Below are 13,803 nucleotides of genomic sequence, written 5' to 3'. Positions count from 1 at the left end.
CGTTGTTCTTCTTAAAGAGCTTGAGATATGGATAAAAGTTAACACGAACTAAGTTTTCTAAATAAGTTCCTGGTTTTAACCGGGTCATAAAACTTAGAAGTTGATTTAAATCTATTTCTCGTTGTTCTTCTTAAAGAGCTTGAGATATGGATAAAAGTTAACACGAACTAAGTTTTCTAAATAAGTTCCTGGTTTTAACCGGGTCATAAAACTTAGAAGTTGATGTAAATCTATTTATCGTTGTTCTTTTTAAAGAGCTCGAAATATAGATAACGATTAACACAGGACTAAGTTTATCAAAAAGATATATATATTGTAGCCAAAAGCATAAAAAAAAACGTAAGTTAAAGGCGTCAAGGCAAATTGTCTCGAGGTGAAAACATCTCATGCAAAGGTTACATACAAAAAACTTTAAAAAAAAAAAGAAAAAGCGCCCTAGGCTCCGTCAGTTGGCCCTTTGGAGGTCGCTATTTCACCCTGCTCCGCCGCGCCAGAGGCTTCCCCAGTTTCCGAAGGCGGCGCCTCTTTCTCAAGGCGAACTTGAAACTTCACCAGCAAGCTCGCCCAAAGGCTCGGCGACATGAAGGAGAAGTCAGCCTCCGGGTTGAAAGCCCAGCAGTGATAGAACAGATCCTGCATGGACTGCTTCGATGTGGTCCGTTCGGCCTCCAGGGCGACCTGGAGCTCAGTCTTCGCAGCCTCGAGGTCTTTCCGCGAGGTGGCAAGGGAGGTCTCGAGCTCTTGAACCTTCAAGCGGGTCTTCTCCAACTCGGCCTTCGAGGTCGTCAAGGCATCTTTAGTCACCTTGACCTCCTGAAGTATGGCCTGGTGCTCGGTCCTCATATCCTCGAGCTGAGTTTTGGCCCTGGCGATGCTCCGGTGAAGAGCGATGACGCCCTGCGGGAAATGAAAGATAAATTGCCTTAGAGGAAAAGTAGGGCAAAGTATAATGGTAAAAGCCTAAGACAAAGAAAAAAGGAGGGGGCAGCTTACCGTTAGAGTCATGCCCATTGAAGACTCCATTATGTCAACCGGGCTCATTGTCTCAATAGCCCGGAGCTCCTTCTCGGTGAACTTATAGATATGGTCAACGGCGTAGTTCGCCGATTCGTACACCGTTCCCCGGAAGGCCTCGGGGATCTTCTCCAGGTTCTGAGGGTTGATTGGAATGCGCACATCGGAGGCCACCGCAGCCGGAGCCCCAAGCTTCGTCCCTGCGTCCTGGGTGACGGTTGGAGTTCGCTGAGGTGGTGGAGGCATTTGGCCTGCTCCGGCAGCAGGAAGAATCGCTCCCGCGTCCTGGGCTGACGGGGTTTTCTCCTTCTCCTTTGCCGGGGACTTGGTGGATGTCCCAGCAGTGCTCCTGGACCCCCGGAGCCTTTTCAGTCTTGGCCCGGCTGAGGGGTTTCCCCCGAAGACAGCGCCTCGCAAGCTCCCCTCGGGCTGAGACATCTCTTCTGTCAAACAAAAAACATGGTTATTACAAGTTAACAATCATACAGAGATAAAGACAAAAGGTTAAAGCTAAAAAATATACGAATACTAAGGGAGCCCTACCCCTCGAGCTGGAAGAACCTAAGACGATTATTTCCCGAACTGGCGCAGGTTCTGGCTCCGGGTCCGATTCGGGGCTAGATTCTCCTACGTACTGCCTAAGCCCCAGAGCATAGATACCCCTCTGGAGTGATGGCCATGTGCGTAGGTTTGTCCCATACTCCTGGAAAAAAATCGACTTAAAGGATAAGGTGTTATCTACTACTACGGTACCCCTAGGCCGGCTCTCCTGGTGGTCCAGCACGAGCCGGTCGACACAATGGAGCAGGAGCGTGTTCAGGTCCGGATCGCTCCTGTGACGATGAACGAGCTGCCTAGGATTGAACCTAGCCAGCTGGGGGTCTGCAGCGGCCCTATCTAGACTCCTAAACAAGTAAGGGTTACCTTGGCCAGAAAGACCCGCGACTGCTCCGGATTGGATCCTCTCCTCACCCATCCTCTGGGCGACCTCCAAGGTCCTCTTCCTGTTCATCACGAGCGGAACTTCATCGCCCTCGTCCTCCTCACCTTCATCTTCCGCGACCTCCTCCACATTGATAGGTCTGATGTCGCGAGTTGGGGGCAACCCCCTGGGCCTCTTTAGGTTCAGGGTTTGATTCGGAAAAATCAACTTGCAAGCCACCATCGTCTCGTCCGTCACGAGCACGCGATAATCCTTCTCACTGGGGGGCAAGCCCGCCAGTGTTTCATACTGTGTCCCGAGGGTCACAGATTTCTCTGTCCTCGCGAAGATGGCTACGTAATGAGTTTAAGTCAGAAAGGGGTACAGGAGGAGCTAAAGTGATATTTAAACACACGAGCTAGGGTCAGAGAGCACTTACGAGGACGATTGAAGTAGTGTTGCTCGCAGTTCCGGAACCCAGTTGACATGAAGAACTGGTCCTTGAAATCATTGGGGTGGCTGGGCAGCTCGATGACCGCCGTCGTGTTGGGAAAATGGGTTAAATAGTAAAACCCGTCGCCTCGCCCCCGCTGGTCCGGGCTGGCTTTGAGGCAAAAGAAATATAAAATATCCGCAGGAGTGGGGACCTCCCACTCTTGCTTCTGGAACAAGTACCTCAACCCTGCCAGCAGACGGTAGGAGTTGGGGGGGAGCTGAAATGGGGCCAACCCCATGTAGTTCAGGAAATCAGCAAAGTACTGATCCAGGGGAAGGAATGCCCCTACCTTAAAGTGTTCACCGCTCCAGGCCGCGAACGATTCGTCGAGCAGCACGCAGCTCCGCTCGCCATCCGAGGCAGGCCGCGCAATAACGGAGGCTTTCCCCAGCGCGATGTTGTGAGTGAGGAAGAGTTTGTTAATCTTCGTCTGATCGGTTATCTTTGAGACGATTCTCTTCGCCTCAAAGAATGCGTCAGGGGCCACCTCGACCTCCTTCTCCACTGCCGGCCCGAAACAGGGGATCGAGGAGCTAGGCATCACCGCCTTCCCTTTCTCCTGCTGGGAGGCCGAGCTTCCAACGTTCTTCTGGGGGAAATTCCTTTTTGGAGCCATCTGGTCACCTAACGAACAAAAGAAAACACTTTAGAAAAGGCAACCCGAGCAGGAGGAAGAAGCAATTATTACTTGCACGAGCTGAGGTAAGCCCAGCCCGTGGAGAGTGGAGCCACGCGGTTCAGTGAACATGCGCTCATACTCCCAACAGATCCCCGATTACTCGGAATTCGTGTGTCAGGAGGTTCAGAATAGAATTTTCCTTGGGGGGAAAGTTTCAGTAGGCAGAAAATTGCAAAACCGCTTGTGAGGCGTGTTCCCTAAGCTACCCGATTTTGCACCCAAAAATTCCCAAAACTCCTACCCAGAAATTTTCCCAGGAAAGGCATCCTGAAACCCATATTCTAAAGTGATTTCCTACAACAAATATACCCTAACCTAAAAAGGCTGTCACCCTCCATATCCACAAAACTCAGAAAACCCTTGCATGTGGCTACAGTAAAATTTTTTTTACCTAAGCTATAGTAGCATGTTTTCAAAGCACACAGGGTCAAGAAACTTACAGTGTATGGCTGGGAAGTAGACGAGAGTGTTGCGTTGGTAGGAGCTTCGTCGGTGTAGTAGCTTCCAAAGCTTCGGAGAAATCCGTACGCCTAAGCTTCTTGAACGATGAAAATGGCAGCAACAGAGTCGAGGGTTTCGTTCTTCGGGAATATGGAGAGGAAAGAGGAAAAGAGGTTTGGAAAATTTCGAATGAAAGGGTGGCCAGTGCGTAGGGTGGCCACCCCCTTTTTATATGCGTGAAGGATCACGTGTAGAAGGCTCTTGGATGGCCCTGATGAGGGATCCGAGGCCCTCCACTCGAAATACGAAACGATGGCTGGCATAGGCTAGGCCATTAAATGCGGTTCTCGTAAGACGTACCGTCACCACCCACGATGTTCCACGTATCAGGCGCCTGCATAAAGAGTGGAATGCGAAGAGTTTGTGGGGAAGTCTAAAAGCCCCTACTGTGGTCTTATATGCGACGTCATATACCACGAGCAGGAGCTTGGGGGGAAGATGTACACCCTGATTTTCCCACGAGCTGATTAGCAGGCCGAGCTTCGGACTAATCATGGTTAGTCCATAAACATCCCCCAGACCGGAGCTCCTGTCTTGAGGTCGTACCCCCCTTAGCTCGAGGAATCCTCAAAGACTCGCCAAGACTGGAGCAAGGAATCAGAAGGCTGAAGGTCGGGTCAAATGCGCAGCTCGTGGTACGAGCTAGATATGGAGGCTATGACCCCTTGTAAAGTCAACATACGCAAGATAAACGTGCATATATCTGACATCACGTGTCCGATATCTCCCTGACTTCTCGGACACGCAGCAGGAACGTGCGTGTTCAGACACCCACGGCTGGGTTGGGCCGTGCGGCCCATTATCTCCTTACCTATCGATTTGACCACACTTATGTGTCAGGTTTAGGAATTAATCATGAATGTCACAGAGTTGATATGACAAATAAGAAGGTCACGGGATGACCTCCTTACCAACTTCCAGGTGCCTTCTCCTATAAATATGGAGACCCTGGGAGTTGATAAGGGTTGGAAAAAATAGTCCCTGGAGAGATATATACTTTGTAACCAAATATCCAGAAGATATCAATAATATTGACTAGTGGAATTGAAGGATTTTAACCTTTGAACCACTTAAAAACCGTGTCTTGAGTCACCTATTTCATTCTCTAAGATCTTATATCTGTTACGGTTCTACGTTTGGCACTAATCCCTTTCTCTCCTTCTCTTAATTACCTGTTGCCGAAGAACCGCGTCAACACCAGTAATGTATTAAATACCCAAAATACCCATTGACTCACATCGAGTCAAGTATGGGTCCCGTTGTGACTTTCCCACTAGCTTGCTCCCTAGGATCGTCCCATGCCAAGTAACCCAAATTTACCCACATAATAATGTGGTCCCACACATATATCACATATATGCTAAATATATACATAATGAGCCAAATTACGAAAATTGCCCTTTTAATCAGAAATTGGTCCACATGCATATTTAATACACCAAAACATGCATATCAAGTCATATTATAATATAACTCACATAATCACATAAGGATACACATATATATCACATAATTTCATAATTTGTCATTATGACCCCCTAATCAAGGCCCAAAGTCTTATTAGGTAATTTGAGACGTTACATTAATATACCTTAATTAAAATTTATGTCAAAATTAAGGCTCATCCCAAAAGTATGACATTTTATAAAATTTAAACTATATTGCCATTTTCATAAACAACTCACCTCTCTCTCTAACTCTAACTCTCCCCCTCTCTCTCTATATATATATATTAAGATTGATGGCACCACCACAATTATCATCATCCTCGCCATTGACGCCGCTACCACCTACCACCATTGAAGTACCATAATGAAGCTCTTTCTCTATTTTTTTTAAGTTTTAATGATGACAAATTCAATCCAAAACTTAAACCAAGAAAAATATTGCCTTTAAGACACTAATATATGAATTTCAAACACTTATGTACAAGATTTTTTTTGTTTTTGTTTGCATTTTTTTCATATCTAAACCTCTAAAAGTTGCAGAAAGCAATGCCTAGTGATACATTTGCGATGCTTAACGATGCATTTACGATGGTGCCTTGAAAATAAGATTTTGAAAAAACACGATTCTTAATGATGCCTACGCAATTCTTAATGATGCATTTGCAATGCTTAGCGATGTATTTGTGATGCATATGCAATGGTGCATTGAAGACATGGTTATTAGGCCAAAAATGATGTCTAACGATGCATTTGCGATGGTACCTTGGAAACATGGTTTTTAGGAAGAAAAAAAACGTCTAACGATGCATATGCAATGGTGCCTTAAAAACATGGGTTTTATGCCAAAAACGATGTCTAACGATGCATATACGATGAAGTTGCGATGATACCTTGAAAACATGATTTTTGGAAGAAAAAAAGATACCTAACGATGCATAAGCGATGCCGTTGCGATGGTTCCTTGAAAATATAGTTTTTAGCTCAAAACGATGTCTAACGATTCATACGCGATGCAATTGCGATGATGTCTTGAAAACATGGTTTTTAGGCGAAAAACGATGCTTGGCGATGTATATGTTATGCAGTTGCAATAGTTCATTGAAAACATGGTTTTTAGACCAAAAAATGATGCTTAATGATGTCTAGCGATGCATTTGCCATGCGTATGCGATTCATTCATGAAATCCTGATTGTTTGCTACAAAAAAATGATGCATTTGCGATGCGTATGCGATGCGTTCATGAAATCTTGATTTTTTGCAAAAAACAATACGTTTGCGATACAAATGTGATGCGTATGTGATGCAAATGCAATTCTTTGTGCTGTAATTTGACGAAAACTTTGGAGATGCATAAGTTTTCACTCAAATGTCTATTTCAAGTGCTTTTTTTACTTTTGGTATTTTTTTGAGATCTACAAGTTTAGATCGCATAAAACTTTTAGATTTTGAATGTAGAACACACAATTTCGATGAGTCCTTCAATAGGTGCGTCAATGGTGGTGTTAATGGGGATAGGTGTTTCAATCCAAAGGATGGTTGTGGGTAGAGATCCGAAGAAGATAGGATAGAGAAAATTGATTTTTGAGTAAGAAAAAGAGCTTCAATGGTAAGGTAGTTGTGGTGGTGCCGCCATAATAGAGAGAGAGAGAGCGTGAGAGATAGGTTCAGAGAGAGAGAGAAGAGATAATGAGAGGGGCATAATACATAATTTTGTCATATTTTAGAATTAGTGTGTATTATCATAAAAAAAAAAATAATGACAAAGCCTTTTTCTCTCCGTATGAATGAAATTTCTCATCGCTTTCCTAACATAAATGATGCGAAAGACACTCTCCCTCTCGTGAAAGCCACCCCTTCTCTTGTCGTTTTTCATTAACACAATTTGGTCACTCAATATATGTTCCTTGTGAAGATCGCAAAAAGAGATGAAGATATAGCTTAAGAAGTAGTGAAAAAACAAATTTTTGTAGTAGTATTTAATTACTACAAAGTATTTAATTTATTAACTATAAACTTAATGTTCTCATATATATATATATAACATGTACATAGTAAGATTATAATTATATTTATAAATTTGAAATTTTATAATATCTTGATAGATATAGAAAATTGTCGCTTTTATTAATTTCATAAAAAATGTACAAATACTACTTTTTAGGCACCATGCCCACAGGGCACTAGTAGCCTCCACTAATCACTATCCTACGGATCAACAACTGATGAGGCCCTAGGAAGCCACACCTGATCCAATAGCCTAGAAGCAATTCACTTAATTTTGTACAAACTTACTTGAGACAACATAATATTAACCATTTTAGAAATATTAAAAAGAAAATATGTACATGTGTACTTAAAGAATATATCTTATGAATGTTTTCCATGTTCTAAATTATCTAAAAGCAGACTTTATGTTATCTAGATATACAAAATTGTCAAATGACGCAGAAAAAAAAATTACTACTTATTTCAGCGATTTTGAGTAAGGTGCCGAGATAGGTACTCTTTCTGGGTGGTTTCCTGAGAATTGTCGAGAAAGGGAACATGAAGGCTTTAAGCTTTAAAACATTAACAACCAATACAGTTAGTTTGGTTAATTAGTTGCAGCTCATGTTAGTTTCCTAACTGTTATGTAATTAGTTAACAAAATCTTGTTAAAGGTTCTTGATGTAACAACTTTACTTTGTATAATTACTGCTCTATAAATAAAGCACTTAATCTCACCTTGAGGTTAAGCTTTCATTCCAATATTTTGGTATAGTTTTTTTCATAAAAATTATGTTCAAGAATATTTGGAATCACAAAGCTCTTTATGGTATCAGCGACCTCTGACTAACGTCCATGGATTCTTCTTCATCCGATCCTACATCAGTTCCTACTGTCATTACGCCTCCGGCGACCTCTGATCTTTCGATTGTTGCTCAAGCTCTTGCTTCTCCGGCCAGCACATCCTCCATGACCTCTTTGGCATGGAACCCTTTTTCTAATTCTCTCACCTCTTCTTTAACTCTTAAACTTGATCGAGTTAACTTTCTTGCTTGGAAATCCCAGGTGGTACCTACTGTTATAGGGCATGACCTTGATGAACTTCTTCAGCAACATCTCTCCTCTGGTGAAGCTGGTTAATGGTGATGCAAACCCTGAATATCGCCAGTGGAAGAGACGTGACCAGTTGCTTCTTTCTTGGCTCAGATCTTTTATGTCTGAAGGTATTCTTGGATCCATAGCAACTTATTCCACCTCCTATGATGTTTGGTGTGCTCTTAAGCGAAAGTTTTCAGGCCAATCCAAAGTTCGACTACTACAATTGAAGGGTCAGTTGTCCAATATCCAGAAAGGTAACTTGTCAACCTCTGACTATGCTAACAAGATTAAATCTCTATGTGATAATATTGCCATTGCTGGGTGTACGATTAGTGATCAAGATCTTGAACACCAATTGATCAATGGTTTTGGACCCGAATATGACCCTGTATTTTCTGGAATTACTTCCAGTAGTGAGACAAAAACACTTGAAGAAACTCAGGCACTATTCATGGCTCATGAATGTCGTCTTGAGCATCATCACTCCGTGGCTGATCTCTCATCCAAGATGGCTGCCCATCTCACATTTGGCGCCTCCAGAAACATGCCTTCTAATGGTTACAGGGCCCTGTCAGGCCACCATCTTATGAAAACTCTTCAAGGTGTCGTCCTCCTCAGCCATCTACAAGACCTGTTTGTCAAGTTTGTCTCAAGATTGGGCACACTGCAGCGATATGTCACTACAGATTTGATAGAGGATTCATCACTCCAAAGAACAATACTTCTCAGGCAAAAGCTTATCTCAATGAACAGGATAGTGAAGGTGTAGATGTTAGTGACCCTGAGGCCTATGTCTCTAGTTCAGTACCTGATTTTGGAGTTGATCACATGTGGTATGCTGACACAGGGGCCACGAAGCATGTTGCATTTGGTATGGAAACCCTTGACTCAGCTACCCCTTACAATGGTTATGAAACTCTTGCTGTTGGGAATGGTAAGAAATTTTTAATTTCTCACATAGGCAAGGCTACTCTTCCCTCTACTTCTGCTTCTCATTTACACTTAAATTCAATTTTAAATGTTCCATCTATTACTAAAAATCTTGTGAGTGTTTCTAAGCATACCAAAGACAGTAATGTCTTTCTTGAATTTCACAAAAACTGTTGTTTTGTCAAGGACAAGGATTCAGGGAATGTCTTGCTTAAGGGAAGAGTTAGAAATGGTCTATACATGCTCGGGGATGATGCTAGTGTCATTTAGCTATTGTTTCTAAAATTGATTTCTCCCAGTTGTCTGCAACTGTACTATCTTGTTATTCATCTTCTACTTGTTCTTGTAATTCTGATTCTCAACATCTTGCTTGTAATACAACTGAAATAGATGAAGACTTTTCTGCTTATGCTCCTGATCTTCAACCAAAAGCTTTTGTTTCTAATGTTCATTCTGATGTTAATTAATGGCATCTAAAATTAGGACATCCCTCCCCAAAAGTTTTGAGAAAAATTATGTCCCAACTCCCTTACTTTGGTTCATTAAAGAATTTAAAATTTTGTGATTCTTGTCAAAAGGGAAAAAACCATAAACAACCTTTTTCCCTCTCTTCTAGTCGAGCTAGTCAGCCTTTAGAACTGATCCACACTGATGTATGGGGTCCTTCTCACACTCCGTATAAAGATGGTTTTAGATACTACATTCATTATGTTGATGATTATAGTAGGTTTACATGGATCTTTTCTTTAACTCTTAAGTCTCAAGCACTTAATGTCTTTGTTCAGTTTAAAAGTCTTGTTGAGAAACAATTTTCTTTACCAATTAAAAGTGTTCAGGCTGATTGGGGTGGTGAGTACTGAGTGTTTAAAGGTTTTTTGTAGGATCAGGGAATCAAGTTTCAACATCCATGCCCTTACACGCATGAACAACATGGCAGGGCAGAGCAAAAACATCGCCATATCACAGAAACTGGACTCACTGTTTTGGTTCATTCAGGACTTGACTTCACCTACTGGTGGCATGCTTTTCAGTGTGGAGTTTATTCCCTCAATAGACTTTCTACTCCTGTTCTTCAAAATCAAAGTCCATATGAGTGTCTATTTAACAAGCAATCAGATTACAACTTCTTGAAGCCTTTTGGTTGTACATGTTTTCCTCACCTAAGGCCCTATAACAATCACAAGTTGAGCTTTCGGTCTGAACCTTGCTTGTTCTTGGGATACCCTCCACAACATAAAGGGTACATCTGTGAGAACACTGCTGGAAGAATCTTCATTGCTCGAAATGTAGTCTTTAATGAGACTCATTTCTCAACTTTGTCACCTACTGTATCTACTCAGGTACCTTCTTCCATATCTCACTCTCTCCCTACTGCTCAATTTTCAACTACACCAGTTCATGATACTTCTAATTTGTGTTCTTCTACCGTGCTACCTAAGCCTATGATGTCTCCTGCACTCTCTGCTTCTACATTAGCGTCTACTACCATTACAGTTGTCCCACCTGAAGGTCCTCCTACTCAAAACACTGATAATACACCCTCACTCTCAGCTGGTGTACACCCTCCTTCTACTCAGGTTCAAGATATAGTTGCTGCTACTCATGTTGCCTCTGAAAGTGCAGAAGTCCCTCCTCTATCTACTGCCACTCGCACTAACTATATGACCACAAGATCTCAGAGAGGCACATACAAGCCTAAGTCCTTTTTGGCAACCAAACACAAGCTGCCTGAATCTCTTCTCCCCACAGAACACTCATCAACTAAGTCTGCCCTTAGGGATCCCCGCTGGTATGCTTCTATGAAAGAAGAGTTTGATGCCCTCCAAAAGCAAGGTACATGGACAGTAGTTCCTGCCACACCTGATATGAATGTCCTCACCAACAAATGGGTCTTTAGAGTAAAATTAAAAGCTGATGGGACACTCGACAAATTCAAATCGAGATTGGTAGCTAAGGGTTATCTACAAACACCTGTAATAGACTTTGAAGATACATTTAGTTCCATTGTTAAACCTACCACAATTCAGATGGTGCTTACTCTTGCTGTATCCTTTAACTGGGATGTCAAACAGTTAGACGTGAGCAATGCATTTCTCAATGGCACCCTCAATGAATTGGTCTATATGCAACAGCCCACTGGTTTTGTAGATGTATCCAATCCTCACTATGTATGTCGATTAAACAAAGCCTTATATGGTCTGAAGCAGGCTCCAAGAGCATGGAATGAGAAACTTAAGCAGATCTTGTTTCAATGGGGCTTTCAACAGTCCACATCTGATAGTTCTCTTTTTATTTTTGGTTCAGGAGCTAACCTATTCTTTTACTAGTCAATGTCGACGATCTTTTGATTATTGGTATGAACAAGCTCCTAGTATAGCAGCTCATTTCTTATTTGAATTCTCAATTTTCTCTCAAAGACTTAGGATCTGTACATTATTTTCTAGGCATGGAGATCTATCGAAACTCAGTTGGTATGTACTTATCCCAATCAAAGTACATTACTGACCTCTTATTGAAAGTACATTTAGAGGGTGCCAAGCCCAGCTCTATTCCCACAAGCTCAGCTCATAAGCTATCATTGAATGAAGGGACACCCTTTGAAGATGTTTCCCTGTACAGAAGTACCCTTGGAGCCCTTCAGTACTTAACACTCACTAGGCCTAATGTTGCATTTATTATAAATAAACTGAGTTAGTTTATCCATGCTCCTACAGTTGTTCATGGGGAAGCTACTAAACGCCTTCTTAGATATCTCAAAGGCACTATCTCAGAGGGACTTCTCATTAAGCCTGCACTCACTATGTCCTTATATATGGTTATTCAGACACTGACTGGGCAAGTTGCCCTGATGACCGTAGATCGACTGGAGGATATGTCATGTATTTGGGTGGCAATCTCATATCATGGTCTGCTAAGAAACAACAAGTGGTGGCACGGTCGAGCACTGAGAGTGAGTTTAGAGCGTTGGCAAATGCTGCTTCAGAAATCAAATGGCTTGTTTCAATTCTATCTCAGCTACAAGTGAAGCTTGATGACATCCCTGTTCTATGGGTCGATAATCAAGGAGCAGCTGCTCTTGCAGCTAATCCTGTTTTCCATGCCCGCTATAAGCATATTGAAATAGATATGCATTTTGTTCGTGACCAGATCTTAGCACAGTAGCTCTCAGTTCGATATGTACCTTCCGTTGACCAAAGTGGCGGATGTTCTCACCAAATCTTTGCCTATTGATAGGTTTCAATATCTCAAAACCAAACTAAAAGTGGTGTCTACAACCTTTCGTTTGAGGGGGATAATACCCGAAACAGTTAGTTTGGTTAATTAGTTGCAGCTCATGTTAGTTTCCTAACTGTTTTGTAATTAGTTAACAAAATTTTTGTTAAAGGTTCTTGATGTAACAACTTTACTTTGTATAATTACTACTCTATAAATAAGGCACTTAATCTCACCTTGAGGTTAAGCTTTCATTCCAATATTTTGGTATAGTTTTTCTCATAAAAATTCTGTCCAAGAATATTTGGAATCACAAAGCTCTTTAAACATCATATGATTTTCCCCACCTTGTTAAAATAGTCGCTTATAATAGAGTAGTCAGCAAAAAAAAATCAAGAAAATTATGAAAGAAAAAACTAGAGCTACTACTAACCATATGGCTCAAAGTAATATGATATCTTTGACACAGTTGAATTCTAATAAAATGTTTTCATACAGAATATAACCATAACCTTCAAAATAACTTTATACAAATGAAATATACCAAAGAATAAAAGAATCTTGTACACACTGACAAATTAAACCATTCAAACAGCAATACAATATTAATCAAAACATCCAATAGTCAAACACAAACTTTTATACAGCTAGCTAGCTAATTAAGAACCTAAGAAGCATAATTTTGACGACGAGCAGAACAAGATTTAGGTGTGGTTGCCGCTACCGTGGATCCTTTCGGTACCGAAGGAGAGAGCTCACCGCCGGCGGGCATATCGGCCAGAGCAGCCATGAACCGGCGGATTGAGAGAGAGCGAGCTGGTCGGAAGCTGTGGGTCCTCTTCAGATCACTGTTCGAGAATATGGTCGACGATTTCGAAAGGATCAAATACACCAAAGCTTGAACCATAAAGAATATCGCTACCTTTATCACCATATCCGATCCTGAAAAGCTACTTCCCATAATCGAATCCATCGTATAAGTATGTAATAAATATGGAATTGAAGAAGTTAATATTTCTGGCTTTGTTCTTTGTTTTCTCTCTTTTTTAGACGAGGAATAAATATATGAGTTTCCAAACGTATGGAATGGTTTATATAAGGATGGAGATCAAGAGTTGGGGCAGTGGAATTTCGAGGAAGAAAGATTGTGAAAGTCTTTGGTGGACTCAGTCACCATGCACGAATTGGTTAAATCAATTATTTAACTCAAATGTGATTACACGTGGTGACGCGGATGTTCTTTCTCTTATCCATTAGTATTACTAAATTTAACACGTTTGCCAACTTGGTCGGGAAAGGTACTTTCAGACAGCGGTGTGCCCCCTTGGCGTTGGAGTAGCTATTAGTCAATAATTATACCGATATTGACCCGAGTTTTTTTCTTTGAGTGCCCTAAATTTTTAATTGTAAACTTTATCAACACTCACAATTTTTTTTAAATATATTTTAAGGGAATTTTCTAATAAGGATTTCACTTTAAGCTTGACTCTAAATATTTTTTATCATAAATAGTTT

The 13,803-nt window shown here is 41.5% G+C and overlaps 2 protein-coding genes across 2 annotated transcripts; both read right to left on the bottom strand.

The window, feature by feature from the left end:
- Positions 1–327: 327 nt before the first annotated feature.
- Positions 328–1,554, bottom strand: LOC133784077 (uncharacterized). The gene is made up of 2 exons (XM_062223596.1): positions 994–1,554; positions 328–897 (listed from the first exon to the last, which is right to left on the bottom strand). Exons 1-2 carry the CDS (start codon positions 1,450–1,452, stop codon positions 436–438), a joined length of 921 nt encoding a protein of 306 aa, XP_062079580.1. The 5' UTR covers positions 1,453–1,554; the 3' UTR covers positions 328–435.
- Positions 1,555–12,725: 11,171 nt separating this feature from the next.
- LOC133782283 (uncharacterized) lies at positions 12,726–13,399 on the bottom strand. The gene has a single exon (XM_062221531.1). It carries the CDS (start codon positions 13,259–13,261, stop codon positions 12,956–12,958), a length of 306 nt encoding a protein of 101 aa, XP_062077515.1. The 5' UTR covers positions 13,262–13,399; the 3' UTR covers positions 12,726–12,955.
- Between the last annotated feature and the right edge of the window lie 404 nt (positions 13,400–13,803).

Source organism: Humulus lupulus, chromosome 6 (assembly GCF_963169125.1).
Source record: "Humulus lupulus chromosome 6, drHumLupu1.1, whole genome shotgun sequence".
Lineage (NCBI taxonomy): Eukaryota > Viridiplantae > Streptophyta > Magnoliopsida > Rosales > Cannabaceae > Humulus > Humulus lupulus.
The sequence above is the reverse complement of the archived record's forward strand: the minus strand, read 5'-3'. Positions and strand labels throughout refer to the sequence as shown.

Bases quoted from the DNA above. Each gene is read 5' to 3' on its own strand.
- LOC133784077 (XM_062223596.1), bottom strand. From the start codon at position 1,452: ATGTCTCAGCCCGAGGGGAGCTTGCGAGGCGCTGTCTTCGGGGGAAAC. The intron at 898-993 runs GTAAGCTGCCCC...CATTTCCCGCAG, and splicing joins CAATGGGCATGACTCTAACG to GGCGTCATCGCTCTTCACCG.
- LOC133782283 (XM_062221531.1), bottom strand. From the start codon at position 13,261: ATGGATTCGATTATGGGAAGTAGCTTTTCAGGATCGGATATGGTGATA.